This window comes from Dermacentor variabilis, chromosome 9, assembly GCF_050947875.1.
Source record: "Dermacentor variabilis isolate Ectoservices chromosome 9, ASM5094787v1, whole genome shotgun sequence".
Classification (NCBI taxonomy): Eukaryota; Metazoa; Arthropoda; class Arachnida; order Ixodida; family Ixodidae; genus Dermacentor; species Dermacentor variabilis.
This window is the reverse complement of record NC_134576.1, coordinates 98,718,556-98,740,038: the sequence shown is the minus strand read 5'-3', so window position 1 is coordinate 98,740,038 and position 21,483 is coordinate 98,718,556. Positions and strand designations below refer to the sequence as shown.

Genomic DNA, 21,483 nt, shown 5'->3' with positions numbered 1-21,483 from the left:
TGCAGTCATCATTCACACGTTGTCACAACGCCACAGTGCTGCCGTCGTGGTCGCTCAATCGTCGCATTCCACCTTCGTGATCCGACTTTCGTCATGCAGACGTGTCTTCACTCTTCCTACTCCGACCCAGTGTTCCTAGTTGCCTGATGGCATGGGCCACTAGGTGTGTGCTCGGGGTTGTGATGCTGCCGTCGTCATTCCAGCTTTGTCATCCGACTCTGGTCATGCCGTCGTCACCACGCCATTGCCGTCACACAGTCATCGTCACGGTGTCGTTTTGTTATTGTCATCACTTCAGTAACGCCATCCCATTGTTGTCATGTAGTCGTCGTCATAGCGCCTTCCTCGTTCCGACGACGTCAATTTTCGTTCGTCATTTTATTGTGGTTATAATGTAGTCATTCCATTGTGATTATGACGCCCTTGCCATGCCGTCATCGTGAGACAGTCGCCATGGTGCCTACATTTTCCGACCGTGGTCGTAATGACGTCGGCGTCGTACCATCAACGCCCCTCCAGCTTCGTCATCCGACTGTCGTCGTGCCGTCGTCATCCGACCATCCTGATCACACAGGTTTCGTGATACAGTCATCGTCACGCCATTGGCATCACACACTCGTCGTCATTCCATGGTCCTCATGCGGTTTCCGTGTCATTGTCATCACTGTATCCGCGTCATACAGTTGTCGTCATACATTCGTCATATCGTCGTCGGGATGCCTTCACGATCGTTTCGACGTCATCATCATAACTTCGACATCCGACTCTCCTCATGCCGTTGTCGTCATGCCGTTGTCTTCATGCCATCGTTGCGGCTCGAGACGGCGTTTATTATTAAAAACGGGTTTATTTTACATTATTTACACTGGCTCCACATACGGAAGCCCACTGCCCGCAAGAGCACATTAAAAGTCCGAGTTCACATCAGGACCCGTCACCACCACTCCTGCACCAAAGGTCACCGCTTTGAATACCGTCGTCTTCCCTTGACGACTAGACTAGAAAATCTGATGACTGCATTGTGGCCAATCACAATAGTCGAATCGTTCACAATATCCCGCCCATGATATCGCACCGTTGTGCCGAACTCCGCCTCTTATGTTGCACCTTCCCCCCCCCCGCATATGTCGCAAGCGCGTAGAAATATAGGAATGTAATAAGATGATTTATTATGACGCACTAGGCCCAGTCTAGTAGCACTGGCAGTAGACGAAAAGCTGATCACGCGCACAGCCGACACAAGAGCGCCTTCTTCATCTTCGTCTTCACCACAATGGCCCCCGGGAGAGAAGAGGAGCCATCCTGGCGACTTACGGCGTAGGTAGGATGAGGGGGTCATAGTACGGCTTAAGTCGGTTGACATGAACCGTGTCACGCCCGCGATGCCTATGGTCGGGTGAAGGTGTCACAGGTTCCACAACATAGGTGACAGCGGAGGTACGGTCTATGACGCGGTAGGGGCCATCATAGCGTGCAAGGAGTTTGGTCGAAAGGCCAGGGCTGTGAGGCGGGACCCACAACCAAACAAGGGAACCAGTCGGGAAAACTGGTGTAAGCGCGTCACTGTCACACCGCAGCTTTTGACGACCTTGAGCAGCGGTCGTAAGGGTTCGCGCGAGCTGCCTACAGTCCTCGGCGTATTTGGCGGCTTCAGACACAGTCGTGCATTCGGAAGCGTCGGGTCGGTATGGGAGCATGGTGTCCATAGTACACGAGGGCTCTCGTCCATACAGCAGAAAAAAGGGCGAAAAGCCAGTGGTAGCTTGTGTGGCCGTATTATAGGCATACGTGACGAAAGGCAAAACAGTGTCCCAGTTACTGTGATCCGAGGCGACGTACATAGTCAACATGTCACCGAGTGTGCGGTTGAACCTCTCTGTCAAGCCGTTCGTTTGCGGGTGGTAGGCTGTAGACTTGCGGTGAACGATGCTGCATGCAGCGAGAAGGGCTTGGACGACTTCGGACAAGAAGACACGTCCCCTGTCGCTGAGCAGTTCGCGTGGTGCGCCATGTCGAAGAACGAAGTTCCGCAAGATGAAGAACGCAACTTCGCGCGCAGAGGCTGCCGGGAGTGCGGCAGTCTCGGCGTAGCGCGTCAGGTGGTCGACACCTACAATTATCCATCGGTTACCCGAGGAACTGCAGGGAAGTGGCCCGTATAGGTCTATGCCGACGCGATCGAAGGGCCGAGCCGGGCAGGGCAGCGGCTGTAGCTCACCAGAAGGACGCTGTGGAATTTTACGCCGTTGGCACGCCGTGCAAGCGCGTACGTACTGGCGCACGAAGTGATACATGCCGTGCCAGTAGAAACGCTGCCTTAGCCGAGTATACGTTTTCAGAACACCGGCGTGACCATTATGAGGAGCAGCATGAAAATAAGCGCATATGTCAGAACGCATGTGTCGTGGTATCACCAGGAGCCATTTGTGACCATCAGGCAAATAATTTCTGCGGTAAAGAACGTTGTCGCGGACAGTAAAGTGAGCGGCTTGGCGACGAAGTGTTCGAGAAGAGGGTGTGGCGGATGGGTCGTGGAGGAAATTCAGCATAGTTGAAAGCCGGGGATCCTTACGCTGCTCGTCCGGCATATCAGCGACGTTGAAGGCTGACATGGATGCGAAGAGCGGAGACACTGAAGCCACATCACAAGGTAGCGGCGATCGGGAAAGCGCATCGGCGTCAGAGTGCTTTCTGCCCGATCGGTAGACAACGCGGATATCATATTCTTGTAAGCGGAGTGCCCATCGCCCTAGGCGACCTGACGGATCCTTCAACGAGGACAGCCAGCAAAGTGAATGGTGGTCGGTGACAATGTCAAAAGGGCGACCATATAGGTATGGACGAAATTTGACAAGCGCCCAAATAATGGCAAAGCACTCCTTTTCTGTTACTGAGTAGTTGGCTTCTGCCTTCTTTAAAGTGCGGCTCGCATACGCGACGACGTACTCGTCATAGCCATCTTTCCGTTGTGCGAGGACTGCACCAAGTCCGATACCGCTGGCGTCCGTATGTACCTCTGTAGGCGCTGTGGGATCGTAGTGTCGAAGAATCGGTGGCGAAGTAAGTAGGCGACGTAGTTGCTGGAAGGCTTCGTCACAGGAAGTTGACCACGCGGAGATGCCGTTGGTAGCGGTAAGCAAATTGGTCAGTGGTGCGATGATAGTCGCGAAATTGCGCACAAAACGCCGAAAGTAAGAGCAGAGCCCTATAAAGCTGCGGAGCGCCTTAAGAGTAGTGGGCGTCGGAAACTCTGCGACCGCGCGAAGCTTGGCTGGGTCAGGAAGCACGCCGTCCTTCGATACAACGTGACCCAATATTGTTAACTTGCGAGCAGCAAAACGGCACTTTTTGATGTTAAGTTGGAGGCCAGCAGAGGTGAGGCAGGTCAGTATCTCATGCAAGCGAACGAGGTGCGTCGGGAAATCTGGCGAAAACACCACGATATCATCAAGGTAGCACAGACATGTTTTCCACTTGTACTTGCGAAGGATGGTGTCCATCATACGCTCGAAAGTAGCGGGCGCGTTGCAGAGCCCGAATGGCATTACGGTAAATTCGTACAAGCCATCGGGCGTGATGAAAGCTGTCTTCTCACAGTCATCATCTGCCATCGGCACTTGCCAATAGCCGGAGCGAAGATCCAAAGATGAGAAGTACTCCGCGCCTTGCAAGGAGTCGAGGGCGTCATCTATCCGAGGCAGCGGATAGACATCTTTACGAGTGATCTTATTGAGTCGACGGTAATCCACACAGAAGCCTATTGACCCGTCCTTCTTGCGTACTAATACTACAGGAGACGCCCAAGGACTGTGGGAAGGGCGAATGACGCCACGGTGCAGCATGTCGTCGACCTGCTCGTTGATGATCTTTCGCTCGGCTGCCGACACGCGGTATGGTCGCTGGCGTAAAGGAGGATGGGAACCAGTGTGGACGCTGTGAGTGACGGTTGCCGTACGCCCCAGAGATAGTTGGTCACAGTCAAACGACGAGCGAAAATTCTGAAGAAGCGCGAAGACTTGTTGGCGATATGGAGGCGGCAGATCGGCGTCTACGACAGATTCAAGAACGTCTGACGACGACAATGATGATGATGATGTGCACGGCACGGGGGAAGTGAGGGCGTCGAGTTCATAACAGGCCGTGTCGTCGGAAACATCGAGAATGTGAAGCGGGTCAAGGGGCTGAACACGACCGAGTGATTCGCCGCGCAGTAACGTCACATGGTAGTGAGACGGGTTACACACAAGCATTGAGGATAATCCAGACTCAGTGGTGAGTACGGCAAATGGGAGAGGTAGGGCCTTGCGACGTAGGAAAATCGGCGATGGTGTAAAAAGTACTGTAGCGTCTGGCGCGGTAGAGCAAGAGACGGGCACAAGCACACACATGTCGGGTGGTATGTCCGTATCGGACACAATAGTGAGCTTGGAGGCTGTTTGTTCAGAGGGGTCAGGCAGCGGGGCATCGGCAAGCGGGAAAAGCGCTACTTCGGCCCGGGCACAGTCGATGATGGCACGATGGTGAGACAAGAAGTCCCAGCCGAGAATAATGTCATGCGAACATGATGACAACACGAGAAATTCAACAACATAGACAATGCCGTCGATGACCACCCTTGCAGTACATTGAGCGAGCGGGGCTATATGCTGCGCAGTCGCGGTGCTTAGAAGCATACCAGACAACGGCATTGTGACCTTATGGAGGCTGCGACAAAGCTTTTCGTCGATAACAGAAACTGCAGCCCCAGTATCAATAAGCGCAATTGCGGCGGTTCCTTCGACCAAAACGTCCAATAAATTGCGTGGCGACTGTGCAGGCCTTGTAGAAGTCGCGAAGCTTGCAGTTCGTGCCTGCGGAACTGCAGCAACTAGTTTCCCTCGCTAGGTGACTGGCGGCGACGTAAGGGGGAAAGTGAGCGACGACGTGGTGATGGCGAACGATGGGTGCCGACAGGGCGTCGAGGAGGCGGCGAAAACTCGTGGTCGGGAAGCATCGCATGCCCGGTGGTATCGTGGGAATAGGCATATCCAGGTGGTGCGACAGTAGCGTTAGCAGCTGGCATACGACGATGGCAGAAGCGCGCAACGTGGCCGGCGACACCGCAAGCGAAGCATATGGGTCGGTTGTCGCGTGTGCGCCAAGGGGTCTGAACTGGGCGTCGAGATGGAACGGCAGGCGACGCGGGAGGAGGTGCAGCTTGAAGTCGCATTGGCGCCGGAAACGAGAACGTCGGCGGCGCAGGTCGCGCGGCGACTTCGGCATAGGTCAGAGGTGCAGCCACGGGAGGGCAGGGTTGGGCGAAAGGTAAAGACCCAGCAAGTTCCTCGCGAATGGCCCGCCTAATGGGAGCAGCCAAAGATGTGTCAGGCTGGGGAGGTCCATCGTTGAGAGGCAGCATAGACAATTGGCGCGCCACCTCCTCACGAATGAAATCCTTAATCTCAACAGAGAGCGATGCTGCTGGCGTGGTGTGTGAGCGAAGCGTGAGGCCCGAGAGAGAGTCGCCAGGTGCGAGAGCGCTGCGCGCAAGGACCCTCTGTCGACGCAGCTCATCGAAGCTCTGGCAAAGAGTGACGACAGCTGCGACAGAAGTAGGGTTCCGCGCCAGGAGCATTTGAAATGCGTCGTCCTCGATGCCCTTGAGGATGTGCTTCACCTTGTCCTCTTCAGGCATGGTGGAATCGACGCGGGCGCAAATATCAACGACATCCTCTATGTAACTAGTATAAGTCTCGCCGGGCTGTTGAGCGCGCTGGCGGAGGCGTTGTTCAGCACGGAGTTTTCGCAAGGCTGGGCGACCGAAGACTTCCGCGAATGCAGTTTTGAAAGCGGACCAAGTTGGGAGTTCCCGTTCGTGATTGTGGAACCAGAGGTTCGCAACGTCAGCAAGTTAGAAGATGACGCTACGGAGCTTCGTCGGGTCATCCCACTTGTTGTGTTCACTGACGCGCTCGTAAGTAGAGAGCCAATCTTCTACGTCAGTCTCACCTGATCCGCTATAAACAGGAGGGTCCCGCTGCCGTTGCACGGCGCCGCACATGACAGGAACGGCAGATGCGCCAAGCGGATTGGTGGGAGCGTCGTTCATAGTAGCGGCTGGAGCAGATGTTAAAGTTCGGCTGCGAAGTTCCAGGGTGAGGTCGGGGAGTGCAGCACCTTCCACCAAATGTAATAAGATGATTTATTATGAGGCACTAGGCCCAGTCTAGTAGCACTGGCAGTAGACGAAAAGCTGATCACGCGCACAGCCGACACAAGAGCGCCTTCTTCATCTTCGTCTTCACCACAGGAATCAGAGGTCGAAGTTGTTTGCACTGTTGCATTTGACATTGACCCAATTCATGAATTAGTTCAAGTTGTCAAGTCCAGGAAGAGTGGTGTTTTGTCGACCCGTCAACACGGGCGTCAAATCTTCATCGACTTCTGGATATGCGCTGATGAATGGGGGGTTGCCTCGTGGTAAACGTCGAAGGAATGCTCATTGCCGTATCGAGAAGTAACATATTGTCGATCATCGTTTTCATTGCAGCACATCGTTTTCACATTGTCGTTTAATCATTGTCACCCCTTCAGTATCGTCATCCCATTGTCGTCATACCACTTTCGTTCATACGTCGTCGATACATCGACGTCATTACTTGTTCGTCATCCTATCGTAATCATGATGTCGTCATTCAATCGTCATTATGCCACCGTTATCATTGTGTCGTCGTTACACCGTTTTCATGCCGCCATATGATCGTGCCGTCGTCGCCATTCCCGCTTCTTCAGCCTGTTGTCTTGACGTCATCGTAACCATAACGTCGTCATCATCCCAGTGTCCTCATGACGGGGTCATCACGTTGTTGTCGTTATATCATCTTCATAATTCCAATAACAGCATCTCATTATCGTCAAGCGATTCTCGTTACACGCATCTGTTGTTCAATCGATATCATTCCTTATTCGGCATTCCATTGTTGCTGCGTCAACATCATTCGGCCGGCGTCAAGTCTCCATGCTCATGGGTCGCCTTGGCAACAGAGGGCCACAGCAAAGTGGAACGATGTCAGAGTTTGTGGCCATATAGCAAAAAAAAAAAAAAAACGAAAGAACCATGATGGAGCATGGTTATAACGGCGCGTTTCGTGGACAGGATACAGAAATAACGCACACAGGACAGTCGCCGAACTTCAACTGAGTTGAAGTTCGGCGACTGTCCTGTGTGCATTCTATTATAACCACCAAGCTAGCAACCAACTAGCCCCTCAAAGCCTCATGTTTCTCACTGCACGTGCTATATAAACGTGAGTTCAGCAATATGATCTGTTGGGACATTACTACATTGCTGTTCACATTATCATCTACTGTCCCATCGTGAGATGAGCTCTGCAGTAAATTTTTTAGAGGAAATAAAGGAATGCTAAATAGTTAGCACGAAATATTTACTTTAGAGTTACGCATAATGATATTTAGACGCGAAGACAAAACTTGCACAGTAATTTAAGCAAGCACGGAGGTCTTTAAGATAACGTATGTTAACACCACTTGAATCTATTTGGCTAAAAATGGGAGTATGCCATACGGATGCTGCCTCGCTGTAAAGCCGGATTTTGTCGATGCAAAATGCCTCCAAATATGTGACCCTTTGCGGGAGTGTTATGCATAATGGCATCAGTTCAGTGCGTGTTCGCATTCACCCGAGTTTGTTACAGTGGTTAGTGACAAATGAATTGTGCGGTACCCTCGAATGCAAAACAATTCCGAGAAAAAGCCGCCTATCTAGGGAGATCACATGCTAGCACTACACATTTATGTCCACCCGAGCGCCGCTTATCTACGTCTTTAGTCTATATTGCTGTACAACTATTTGGCTAATGTAGTAGGAACGTTTATGTAACACAGTATTAACGAAAGAGCCTAATGAACAGATTATGTACTTTTTTTTTCTTTCCATTTCCTTTCTTTCGTCAGTAACAACTGGAAAACCTGACACTATCAAATTAAAAACCCACCTCCTGAGGTTTTGAGTTTCAAAACCAACGTCCTGATTGCGAGGCACGCCGAAGTGAAGATCTCCGGATTAATTTCGACGACCTGAGGTTCTTTAACGCGCGTCTAATGCGCGGTACACAGGAGTGTTTGCATTTAGCCCCCGTTGAAATGCCGCCGCCTATATCAGGTTTTAATTTCACGATCTTGTGTTTAGCAACCAGAGAGCGAAAGAGAGGCGGAGAGAGCGAGAGAGGAGGTCTTTACTAAAGAAACGGAGATTTTGCAGGCGCGTTCAGAATCGCTGGCATGCTACTCTGTATAAGGATGAGAAATCGGATTAAGATATTCCAGAGGAAAGGGGATAACAAAATACATTAAATATAAGTGTGAAATGCGCAAGTGAACCTGATACTAATATTTTTCAGGGGACATGGCGGGATTTATTGGATTTATTGCTTAGCAACAAAGCGCCACAGTCACTCAGCCACCACGGCGGCAATACAGTTAAACCTGTCTCCAGCGAAAAATCTTCAGTGCTGCTTGTATCCTCTAATAATCGACAGCTAGACCATGCTTCGTTTAGGCTCAATGGCTAACGTGTCTAACCGGGCTCGGGGGTGCCAAGGTAAATATAGCGAGTAGCTAAGCTTCCATAGAAGCCCATACGTTTATAGCATAGCGGTTCATCGGCGGTTCATGGGCTTAGCGCCATCTGTGTGAGTAGGAAACACTTCTGGAGGAGTAAAAAATGCTACGACGCCATATCCGTTAAACACAGAGGTGACGTCATTTCGTTCTCAAAGGCGTGAAACTTGTTTTTGTGGCCTGCCATTAGAGCTGTATATTCCAATTACCCGCCATTCGACCTGATGACCGTTTCGAGCTTTCAGCGCGGAAAGCCATGCAGTAAAAGGTCAGCCGTACAGCTGTGGAAATCGTATCCCTGCACGGAACGTACTTTCTTTGGAGGCCGACGTCAGCTTTGAGTGTAATGGGCTGGTCCCATCGTTGGACGCCAAGCCCGTCGGCCAGCGCTAAAGTAAACAAACATCTGGCGGCCGTGACTCCCCAATTTTGACTGAACAAGCTAAGAAACGATGAAACTGACCCCGCTGTGAAATTCTGACAAACGCCGATTAGCAAAACAGCACAACGCGTGAGGGAGGCGTATTGTAACACGTGAATTTTACGAGCGCGCCTTTCTGTGCGCTTCAAGAGATGCATTGCATTGCAAGTGATGGCAGCGTCAACGCCCCTCTCTTACGGTAGGCGCTGAAAAAGAGGTATTTATTGATAATGATAAAGTAAAATAGAGTTGCTCTTTCTTTTCTCCTCACGCGCATTAAAAAATGAATATGAATTTTATTTTCCTCGAATTAATCTGACTGTCTGGTTTCAATTAAAAACGACTTTGCCTTTACCAATGTTCCCTCCTCAGATAGTCGCGCTTGAATCGCTGCTGCCATAACTACCTCTGCTGATGTCGATGACAATGTCTTTTGAACTGCTTTTCGCCCGAAGCTTAGCGACCTATTTGGATCGACCTTTGGCGGGCCGGCAAATGTCACTTGAGGGATCGGGCCGCAATTGGCACGACAAAAAAAGAAAGAAAAAACGAGAAAAATGCTCGTGCAGTGCTCTAACCTGGATGATAACGGCGCCCGCACTCCGTTGCGCTAGCCCAGTGGCTATGGCTTTGCGGTGCTGAGCTCAAGGTCGTGGGTTCGGTACCAGCCGCATACCGATGGGGGGTGGAATGCTAAAACGCACGTTTACTATGCATTGGCTGCGCGTTAAAGAATTCCCGGGTGATCAAAATTAATTCGGAGCCTCACACGACGGCGCACCTCATGATCATGTCGTTGTTTTCGCACGGAAAAGCCCCGAATTTATTTTGAATAATTCACAACGCCCAAGATGATGGTGGATAAAACGGAGCCGTCGGTGTAACTGTGCGTGCAGTCACGATACTCTCTTCGTAGAAAAAAGGTGAACGCATTTGTATCCAAGCTGAGACAGTGTCACAGAGTGCATGCCCGCGCTCCTCTCAAGATGGCCGCCATTGCCGCAGCAGCAGCAACGCCGCTTGAACGGCGATGGGGAAGAGAGCTTCCCATTGTCCCGAGCTCGCCAGACCGGTTTGGTCACGTGTGTCGCCTGAGCGCGGCGGAGGGACGAGGCGGCTTGGCGAGCGGCAGAGCAGCTTGGAGGACGAAGGAGTGGGGTCGTGCACCGGGGAACAGCTGAAGATGTGGTCGGCAGGCTGAGATCTCCAGGCCGAAGTCTTCGCCGGTCGAGCGACAGACGGTGCAAGTTCGTCAGGATCTTCGGCAGCGAGGTTGCAGCAGCCCGACGCTCTTCAGATCGGGACCTCGGCAAGCACGCCCCAGATAAGCCTTGTGTTCCGGGCCGCTCTCAAAACTTCCCGCCGGACTCTCTTTTCTAATCGCGTTTAATCTTTCCCTTTTTTATCCATCGCGTGTTGTTTCTTATATGTCCTGGTAGTTTAGTGTTTGCCCTATTTATTGTCGCGCGTATTTTGTATTTGTGTCGCGTATTTTATTGTATTTCGCGAGTGTTAATGATTCCCACGTGGTGGGCTTAGTGTCGCGCGAGTGGCGTCAGGGCGTGTGCTGTGTGACCCGCACGCCTTCCGCGAGCTAGGACCCACTACTGGAAGTTTGCATGTTTGTTTTTTTTATTATGTCTCGGGCATGATTTTATCTTATTAAATTGAATGTGTGTGTTACACGTCGCCTCCCGTCTCATGCCTCTGGTTCACGGTCGATCAGGCGTGGACCTTATCGCCGGTCAGCAGTCGAACCTTCAATAACGCACGCCGGGTGGGTTTGTTGTCGCCCCATCCCCTCCTGTTCGGAGAGTGCGAATTACCCCACCACCAGATCCTTGACAACTGGCGTCCGCGACAGGACTTGCTGACCACGATCTTCCGTGACCACGAGGCATAGCGGGGGGAACAGACGCGTATCGCCGAGAGCGGGAGAAGGCCAAGACATGGCTGATGGACTCCTCGAGGAATTGGAGCGCATCGTGGCCGTCGGGAGGCAGATGGGCCTTGAGGGGCCAGCGCTCCGGGAGTTTGTGCGCGACATGCGCTCCAAAGAAGAGGCGGATAGTCGCGAGCGCAGGAAAGCGCGAGAGCTGCGACAACGCGAGGCGGAGGAGTGCGATGCGGCACGGTCTTCCCAGCGCGTCCTCGAGTTAGAGAGGGAAATTGCGCTGTTGCGCGCGAGGGAGGGCCGTGACGGGAGCATTCGGAAAACAGAGTGCCTGCCGGGCTCGACCGTCGCCGCTGACCAACCTCATCCCTCTGGGGTGAGCCTTGCACAGGTTCGTGCCCAGCCCGAATCCTACCTCGTGCCTCAGCCCTTGGGCGCCGGGGCCTTCGAAGCGAACGTGAGGCCGGTGCTCCGAGAATCAGGCGGTGTGGCGGGTAACGATGGTCAGAAGCCGACCACGAAAAACGTCAGCCGCCACGCAGGCAAATTGTGCCCTCGCAGGCCGAGAGAGGCGGCGAAGTGTGTGTCGCGGCGGAGGCTGGCGGGTTACCGCACACCGCGGAGGTACGAGGTACGGACCGCTAGCAGATTGCAGAGGGTGAGGAGGAGGCCGCGCAAAATGGCGCAGAGGTCACGGAGGTGTCGTCAGAGCTCGGGGGTCGCGGTGCGTTGCTCGTCGCCGCGAAAGAGAGCGCGAGCGATATATTCGCCGCGGCAGGTGCCGCTCAGCCGTGCACTTCGTGACACCCGGTTGGTCAGGCGCTGCGAGTGGGTGAGGACCCGGCAAGGTTCGGTGTACCCCAATCACCGAGCCAAAAGCAGGCAACCGGGGCCCGAGGTGATATGTCGCGGTGGAGCGGCTAGTGCGTCTCCCCACCTATGTGTCGGGAAAGCTCGGGGGACGGCAGGAATGCGACCCCAGCGAGTCCGTTTGAAGAGCAGGGGTTAGTGAGCAGGGCAGTCGGCACTATGTTGACATTTTAGATTTGTTGATAGAGCCACGTAACTTTTTGTTTGATTGCATTTATTAGCGATTAACTTTCCGGCCCTTCAATTCACCGATCTGTTATTTTGTAGGTTTTGTTTTGTGTGTGTGTGATAAGTGTTGCGTGTAGACTGCGCGTACCGGCTCTGCCGTGGTTTGCGCCAGTCACACGACCCAAGGGGAACAGTACAGTATCATATCAATTTTTTAGCAGCTGTTTGAGTCATTTTGTTTTATCAGTGTGTAGTTGGCTGCGGAGTGCACTGACTGGCTGAGAGCGAGGCGGCGATGTGCGCGGCGAAGTGCCTTGTGCGGAGGACTTCACGAGCCGTGACCCACGCGACGACGTGATTGTGCGCGTGACCTTCGAGTACGTGTCGAGTGCGGTCTCCTTAAGGTGCGCGTGCATGACTATGTGTTAGTTTGAATGTTATTAGAATAACATTCTTGTCGTCGGGGTGGTGTCACAGAGTGCATGCCCGCGCTCCTCTCAAGATGGCCGCCATTGCCGCAGCAGCAGCAACGCCGCTTGAACGGCGATGGGGAAGAGAGCTTCCCATTGTCCCGAGCTCGCCAGACCGGTTTGGTCACGTGTGTCGCCTGAGCGCGGCGGAGGGACGAGGCGGCTTGGCGAGCGGCAGAGCAGCTTGGAGGACGAAGGAGTGGGGTCGTGAACCGGGGAACAGCTGAAGATGTGGTCGGCAGGCTGAGATCTCCAGGCCGAAGTCTTCGCCGGTCGAGCGACAGACGGTGCAAGTTCGTCAGGATCTTCGGCAGCGAGGTTGCAGCAGCCCGACGCTCTTCAGATCGGGACCTCGGCAAGCACGCCCCAGATAAGCCTTGTGTTCCGGGCCGCTCTCAAAACTTCCCGCCGGACTCTCTTTTCTAATCGCGTTTAATCTTTCCCTTTTTTATCCATCGCGTGTTGTTTCTTATATGTCCTGGTAGTTTAGTGTTTGCCCTATTTATTGTCGCGCGTATTTTGTATTTGTGTCGCGTATTTTATTGTATTTCGCGAGTGTTAATGATTCCCACGTGGTGGGCTTAGTGTCGCGCGAGTGGCGTCAGGGCGTGTGCTGTGTGACCCGCACGCCTTCCGCGAGCTAGGACCCACTACTGGAAGTTTGCATGTTTGTTTTTTTTATTATGTCTCGGGCATGATTTTATCTTATTAAATTGAATGTGTGTGTTACACGTCGCCTCCCGTCTCATGCCTCTGGTTCACGGTCGATCAGGCGTGGACCTTATCGCCGGTCAGCAGTCGAACCTTCAATAACGCACGCCGGGTGGGTTTGTTGTCGCCCCATCCCCTCCTGTTCGGAGAGTGCGAATTACCCCACCACCAGATCCTTGACAGACAGACACCTCGGTCTTCATTGTGTTGCCTGAAAAGGTGAGGCGTAGAAACAGGCTATGGGCGCGGACTACGTGCAACGATGTCGCCTTTCATTGTAAGCAGATTTCGTATATCTTCCGAAGACCTATTCATCCACTGGAAGACCATAAACGAGAACGGTCTGACTCGAATTCGAAGTGATCGCACTGCAGTTGTCGAAGCCTCGGAAGCAACAGGACTAAACGTCGAGTATAAGCATTATCGGGATCGCCCTATCAGATTCTTCCGTTCTTCTCCTCTTTGCGAGCATTATCAACCCAGAAAGAATGAAGCTTGCGAGAGAGAAGGGTCGTACGCAGTAGAAGGAACACAGTGTAAGATAACACTTTTAAGAGGGAATAAGGGCTTAAATCGGTCTATAACCAACTCTCTTACATCCTTTTTTGGGTGTAAAAGTGTCAGTTACAGACCGATTTAGGCTGTTACTCCATTTTAGTGGTGTTCATTTACAGTGCGACAGTGTTCTATCCGTTCGTTTTCGCCTTAAACTGCGGCGCCGGGCAACATGTGGCCGACGAGGCTGTTAGTTTCGCGCTCGCGTCTTCTCCTTCGTGAAGCTGAGCGTAAGCTGGGCGTAAGGACGGTTCATTGCTTAGTCGTGACGCAGTGGTTGCGCAAAACAACAGTGAAGCTTCGTTACACAAACTGACGATATTAGTAGTATTGTTCTGACTTCCTCAATACTCTACGAGCGTGCTGACTGCCAGGGTAATTATCGGTTACTCTGTTAAATGATCACTGAAGCTTCGCCTGTACGCTTGGAAACAAGTCCAATGTGCCCTAAGCGTCAACAACCGTATACGGAGTCGAGTGGTTCGAGAACGCTGTACCACGTTAATTGATGACGCAACATTGTCAAGCGCCTTTTTGACTATCGTCATATGATTTCGCAGCTTAAAATAAACAGGCACTCAAGCGCAAACACGTACATACAAGCACGCACGTAAAGTGCAAAGTACTACTGTGCAAAGTAGAAAAAGAAACAACAAGCTACGAAACAGACAAGTTTGACAGCTCATTTGTGGTAGTAATACAGCCGAGTCGCTGCGAAAGAAAGAAAAAAACAATATGCGTGTGGTTCTGGAGACATTTAGGAAGCTGTCGTTTGTCCAACAGTAAAAACACTAAATTTGCGCGCTACAAGCATGCACTGCGCTTGGTAGTTAAGGTTTGCAAATAAGCTGTGCTCGAGGACTTGCGGTGACCATGGCAAATAACTGCATGATCAAATACGTGCAGATCGAAGCAAATGAAATACATTTCCGACACGGCTACGACCACATATTTACGACCCCGCGAATGCCAAACGAAGCCCTGAGCAAGCCAGCGCGAAACCACTCAGCATTACGTCGCTTCGAGCACAGCTTGCGAATACCATGCAAACATTATCGGCAAAAATAACACCCTCCAGCTCATCGCCCTGAAAGGCTCCCAGTCATACAGAACTGAAGCCACAACAGCGTGCTCAAATAAATCGGGTGCAGTCCCTGTCGTACTTACCAAAACCGAGGCACAACGTTTCAACTCAGCCATGACGCCGTTCCAGTTCTGGGTTCTCGTCGCCTGGCGTAAGCAAAGTTTCGAAATGGATCCTGTTTCACACTCGCCGCCTTCAAGTGACGCAGGCACGTTCGGATGCCGGGCCACGCGTTCCGATCCCCCCCTCGAGACTCGTCACGAACTCGACGTCATCGGAATCTCGATCCACGTGACTCGAAGGCAGGCGAAAGCGAAGAAAAGTAGCCGCAGCGGCGACTTGGCATTAAGTCTGGCGGGCGACGCCTCAAATGACAGCGGCTCCCGGCGTCTTCGCAACACTTCGGTGGGCGCCGCACGCGATGCTCCAACTGTTGCGTGCAGTATTGGTGGTACGCTGCCGATGCTCCTCGAAGGGAGCGTGATGGTGCAGCGGGCGCCTTGTAAAATTCTAGGGAGACTTGAAATTATCGCAGAGCGCCTATCTTCACAGCCGCAATCGTGTACGTCACGGGGCGCAGGCGCTTCTTTTCTTCTCTCCGAGATTGAACGCGAGATTAAAAGAAATAGATCGCGGAGAGCGGCGAGCGTGTCGCGATTAAGCTTTCTCTCTCTTGCTTCTTTTTTTTCAGCTTTACCGCTGCTTCTTCGCCTGCTCTTAGAAATAATCAGCGATGCCGTAGCTTTACAGGCAACACTGTGGTACAATACGCCCGAAGAACGCGTTTTCAAGTCGGACACATTATCAAATAAAGAGTGTTGTCCTTGATGCAAACAATTAGAAATGTTAGGCTATAGCGACGTCTGCGTTGACAAACGACAAAGTAAACAATGTGGGCGAATGGAAAAGAAGCAAGGTGGTTGATGCGAGGCGAACAGGGGCCTAGAACACTCTCGAAATGAGTGAGCGAGCGAGTGAATAAACTTTTGTTGCGTCAAGAAAAACGCGATCAAATCCCGAAATTTTGCAAGAACCCCTAAAAGTTTGCAGGCGATAGATGTGGTCAGCTATTGCAAGACACGGGTAAATGGAGACCGCTGGGAGAAGCCGTCCTAAGGCGTAACTGATGATGATGATGACTTATCAGACTCCGATTAAACGCGCCAGCTAACGCGGTGCCTCCTTACACGCTTTCAGGCGTGACACTGTACTGCACTGAACAAAAAAAGGACAGTGCTCGTTGAGTCACGTGGTGTCGCGGGGTGGGGTACGCAGCAATCAGTGGCGCTTTCAACTGCACTCTTCGGGCGAAGGCAGCAGACGGGAGGCTCGTCTTGTTGCCTCTGCTCGGCGGCTCAGCACAGTCGTGGAGGGGCGGAACCGCTCGGTTATCTGAGCCGAGGGTGGTAGAACTAAAGCCAGGACAGCGCGCGTGTTATCTGTTGCGGAACGAGATGGCCGCTGTCGAGAGAGAGAGGGGGAGGGGGTAAGAAGGGAGCACCAACGTCTCGAAATTCCCGGAATCTGAGGGGTCAAGTCTCATGACAGCGACGGGTGGACATCAAGGCACTCTCTGAATGCTGGTAAAAAGAAAAGAAAAAAAAATAAAGAAGGAAAAGAAGAGAGAGTCAGAAAGGGCGGCTATCAATCTATTTCTGATTCGGCTGTACCACACTTGTATGTTCGGTTGAAGAAAAACGTGGCTTTAGGCGGAAAGCCGCAAGAAAAACAATGAATAAAGAACGTAGCTTAGAAAAATAACAACAAAGGAACAGGTATAAGAAGTACGGTGGTATCTTTTTTTTTGTGTCTGCTTGTTTAAGCTATGCCTTTCTTGAACTATATGAGCGATGACCGATGTTGTAGTGAACATTAGCAGAAATACATGGAGGGAGAGAGAGAGAAACAAGCTTTAATGATATGCTGGAGATGTTAGTCTGGCTGTTCGCCTGACATGCTACTCCACGTGCTGGGTGATGATTGTGTTACATACAGTGATAAACACCCTCCACCGCAAGTACAGACACACACACACACACACAAACACACACGCACACACACACACACACACACACACACACACACACACACACACACACACACACACACACACACACACACACACACACACACACACAATATTTACAAAATTTCGTTAAGGCTCCTGACCCACAAGAACGCCAGCAGCGCCTTCGCTGCGCGTAACGTACAGGTGGTGCTTTGCAATGGGCCGAGAATATGGGCCGAGAATATGGACCGAGAAAATAGCAAAGCCGAACTCGGGTCCCGTTGAAGGTGCAGTGACACCTCCAGCGACTCCCTCTCTGACGTTAGCAGTCACACAGAACATGTTGCAGGTCTTCATGGACGTTACATTCAGAGCACATTGGCGAGTCCGTGAGTTGAATCTTACACCTGAAGTAGTTTGTGTAGGCCACGTTGAATCTTATGCGGTGAAGGCATTTGGTCTTGTCTACTGAGGCGACGTGTAAAAGTCGCACGTATAGGGGTCCGTATAATATAGGGGTCCGTGTTGGTAGCTGGCACATGTCCCGAGGGATCGCTGGAGACGCCAAGCGTGTGCAGATACTAGTGTCGCCGCGTCTTTTCTCGAGAAAGGTACCTGGACCCCTTCTCTCGAAGTGTGTCCAGCTTTGGCTGCATGGTCAGCCTGGAGGTTGAGAGCTGGGCAGGGCTTGTAATGCGTAGGGCCGGTAACCGGTGGACCATTGTAGTTACAGAATGCGTGACAAGGCAAGGAGAGCGCAGCCGAGGACGGCAGAAAACTGGGTGGGGGGTGTTGAAATGAGGAAATTTGCAGGCGCAGGTAGGAATGGAAAAGCGCGAGACAGGGGTGATCGGAGATTACTGGGAAAGGCCTTCGTCTTGCAGTGGACTTAAATATAGGATATAGGACTTAAATATAGGAAAAAAAGAAATGGGCATGGGCAGGACATGTAATGAGGAGGGAAGATAACCGATGGTCATTAAGGGTTACGGACTGGATCCCAAGGGAAGGGAAGCGTAGCAGGGGGCGGCAGAAGGTAAGGTGGGCGGATGAGATTAAGAAGTTTGCAGGGACGGCATGGCCACAATTAGTACATGACCGGGGTTGTTGGAGAAGTATGGGAGAGGCCTTTGCCCTGCAGTGGGCGTAACCAGGCTGATGATGATGATGATGATGATGATGATGAAATATAGGATAATGATGATGATGATCATAATCATCATCACAGCGAAGCAATAGCAGCTGTCGTCATCAGACTTAGGATTTTTTTAACGGTATTTGTGACTGGCTGTCAGCATATTTACGCCTGGAAGTTGGCTATTACAATGTCAACTGCGCCTATTATTGCCCACTGATTATGTGTTTTTCTGCCATATCATATCACCGTGGAAACGCCATTTTTAGATTTATCCTTAATGCTCTTCTCACTACACATCCTATAGCTGTAATACGTCAAGTACGTATACGTGAGTACGTATATAAAATTAAGGAAAGAGTATTTATATTGTATGTGCTGAGCTTACTTATGAGTCAGCTTTATGGGATTCTATTGGTGTTATTATTGCCCTAAGGCAAGGCACTTGGGGAAGTGATATTCTGCAGCGTAATTTTCTTGTTTTGCCAACGTATCCTTGAAGAATGATGTCTGTCAGGTAATTTTGACAGAATTTGGGCACAACTACTTGTTGGAGAGAAAAGGAACATCTTTCTGCTATGACGCACAGAAGAAGCATTATATGTAAAAAAAAGAAACGTATGTCCAGTATTGTCCATATTCGGCAACATCACATGATCAGATACGATTCTATACAAAGCCTGTTATTTGGTACCTTGCCAGGGTGCACGTCTTCTTTTTTATGAAGAAAGAGGGGGAGGGTGGAAGAAATATGTGGTGGGAAAGGTAGGTCGGTAAACAGGGAAAGGAGCACCTGGTTTGCTTCCCTACACTCGGAGAGGGGGAATAGAAAAAATAAAGACGGAAGGAATCGCAGCGAAAAAAAAAAAAAAAAAACGAGCTGAATATAGAGCGGGTTGGCGATCGCCTGGGAGTATCAGAGTCACTCCTACATACTAAATCAGAAACATCAATAGCTCCTATGAAGGGTCCACGGCGTCTCCACAGATCACGAATAGGTGACCGTGTGTTCGATTCAGGTCGGGGCTGTCAAAAAAAAAAAAAAGAAAGAAGTTCGCAATGACAGTCGACCCGAGAGGCTGCACGAGGTAATTTCGGGCGAAACGATGACCGCGTTCTTGCTTGCATGCCGTTTTATTTTTTCTTCTTGCTTGCGCGCTGTCCTACCTTTGAAGCGCCGTGTCCAACTCCCGCCAGAAGGATAACGTACTGATTTCTTATTTTCTTTCGCTATTTGCTTGCAACTGCATAGAACTATTGAGCAACATGGAAGAATGAAAATAAGAAGAATAAATAAAAGAAGAAAAACATTTCAAATCCCTACTCGGACGAAGATAAAGCCCACCCAAAAGTGCAATTATTGGCTCCACGTCAATGTCATGCTGGCGACACGACATCGTCAACAACGACGTCGCTATCAAACCTCCGGTCAAACGTTGGATGGAGGCTGTCATTTCTTTTCACTTCTACCAAGGAAACATGACCCTCAACGCGATGATGATACCTACTACGGACTCTGCAAGAGTTGCACGAAGGATCATTCGCAGTTATCATTGCAAGAATAAAACCGCAAAATTCACTCGCCATCCTGGCGCTGCGAAAGTGGATGTCAAGCGAAACTCTTGAAAAACCACCACTAAAACTGCTGAGTGGGTATGTAGTGCTTGTTACATTAGAGTAATGGTAGTAATTGTAAGTTAATGTAATAGGAGCAATGGTAATTTTGGCAGCCCGCCGCCGCTGGTCGTATTGCCGTTCCGTTTCTCATTTGCGACTCCATGTGTTCACGCTGCTCCTCGGGAGTACTAACTATGCGTTGCCCACAATTAGTGGAGCTGCAACAACAAAGAAATCAGTTGCTAGGCTGGTTCATTTATATATGAAAGGCTAGGGACGTCACTGCCTACGTCTCAGGCTGCCGTCGCCTCGGCAGCTTGTGCAACAGTAATCTTTACCGGCAAACGAATCCGGTGAGCGCTACGTGCTTAGCATTGTTATCAGGAGCGCCTTATCATCCATGACGTCGTTAGGATGCTTGTTTTGCGCATTTTTATAGAAACAAGTGCTGCACTGCATGTTGCACGCGTGCTACCAAACAATGTATGCACTCTCCGGTTCGATCGCCTGAGGGTTTCTTTTTTTTCCTTGAGGACGATGCAGCGAAAAATCGCGACCAACTAGAGGCTAACAGTTTCGCTGTTACAAAAAACAAACAAACAAGAAAGCAGAAGGAAAAGAAAGAAAATGAGAGAAAGAATTGCGGGCTTGATTAATGATCGCAGATGTTTCTACCATGCTCTGTGAACAGCTATACACTGCACCTGTTCGCCGTTCTCGTTAATTAATGTGAAAGCACTGCTGGTAATGTCCCTCTTTAGCTTCCAACTTTATTGCACAGAAATGTTAAAGGAGAAAAAAAAACGAAAATGAGGATAGGAAAAGCAAGAGCCCGCCCTCACCGCTGGCTAAGTGCCTTTCATTGCTTTGTGCGAACCCACCCAAGCCGACATCTTGGTAACTTAGAAGGCGGTATGCCTTGCCTTTCGCAACGAAACAATTGGGAAGCTTGTTTCGGAGAATTTGGGCACGCTCGTGCGGGAAATTATTCACGAGGATTTTCTCAGTTCTAAGCTGCGGATTCTCGACAAACCTTCGCGGCTTTTAGCTGGTCTTGCAGAGTGGGCGTTTTGTTCGCAAAGAACGGATATATCCTTACGATAAAATAATCTTCATATATCCTTATGATAAAATAGGGGAAAGTTGTTTTCGGGCTAGAATTGCTGGAACGACAATCACGCCATCTGCTCTGCTGTACTCACCACCCGCGTTCTTATCGTTAACTATCAGGCGGAGTTCTCGTTAGTGTCAGCCGCGCGTGGTGTCAGTGTTCCGACTTTTCTCGCACATAACCCTTGGCATCTTCGCTCCAGGCAGAGGGGGTCGTTGCGGGAGCATTCGGACGTTTCAGCCGATGGTATGCACATAACCCAAGATGTGTATTTTCTTTGGTTGTTAATTTTTGTGTGTTATTTGGATGTGTGTTTTCTTGTGTTGTTAGCACATTTTCACAGACTGATACACAGAGCTCCTGGGGGAAAAAAAGGGCGAGGAAGAGAGGGTGGGGAGTGGTAGATAACGTGCGTTGATGCGGTTACGTTACCGGTTCCTGGATTCAAATCGGTGGTGCTGTAAGTAAATTGCGTTCAACCGCAGACACTTCAGGTTTTGTTGGTGCGTATTTTTTACATTCAATTGAGTGTCAACTCACGTTTTCGAAAACTGCTTCGCGGCCGGAATTCACTTGTTTCACACTAAATTAGCATTCTTTAATTGTTGAACAATTGGTGGTTTCTAGAGCAACCGGCGTCATAACCCTTGGGAACATTTCTAACAAAATGCAAGTAAATAACTCGAGCAGTATAGTGAACAATTCTGTTTACTTAGGCGTTAACTTGATGGTCAGCTTCTTAAGAACTTCTGTTACCCGCCGTGGTTACTTTGTGGCTATGCTGTTGGGCTGCTAAGCATGAGGTCGCGGGATGGAACCA

At 50.7% G+C, this 21,483-nt stretch overlaps 1 protein-coding gene across 1 annotated transcript in view; it reads right to left on the bottom strand.

The window, feature by feature from the left end:
- Positions 1 to 15,285, bottom strand: part of LOC142557172 (uncharacterized) — a 77,842-nt gene extending 62,557 nt beyond the window's left edge. Inside the window, exon 1 of the mRNA XM_075668838.1 lies at positions 14,876 to 15,285. Within this exon, the coding sequence (XP_075524953.1) occupies positions 14,876 to 14,908 (33 nt within the window). The 5' untranslated portion in view covers positions 14,909 to 15,285. The remainder of the gene's footprint in view (positions 1 to 14,875) is intronic.
- Positions 15,286 to 21,483: the final 6,198 nt, after the last annotated feature.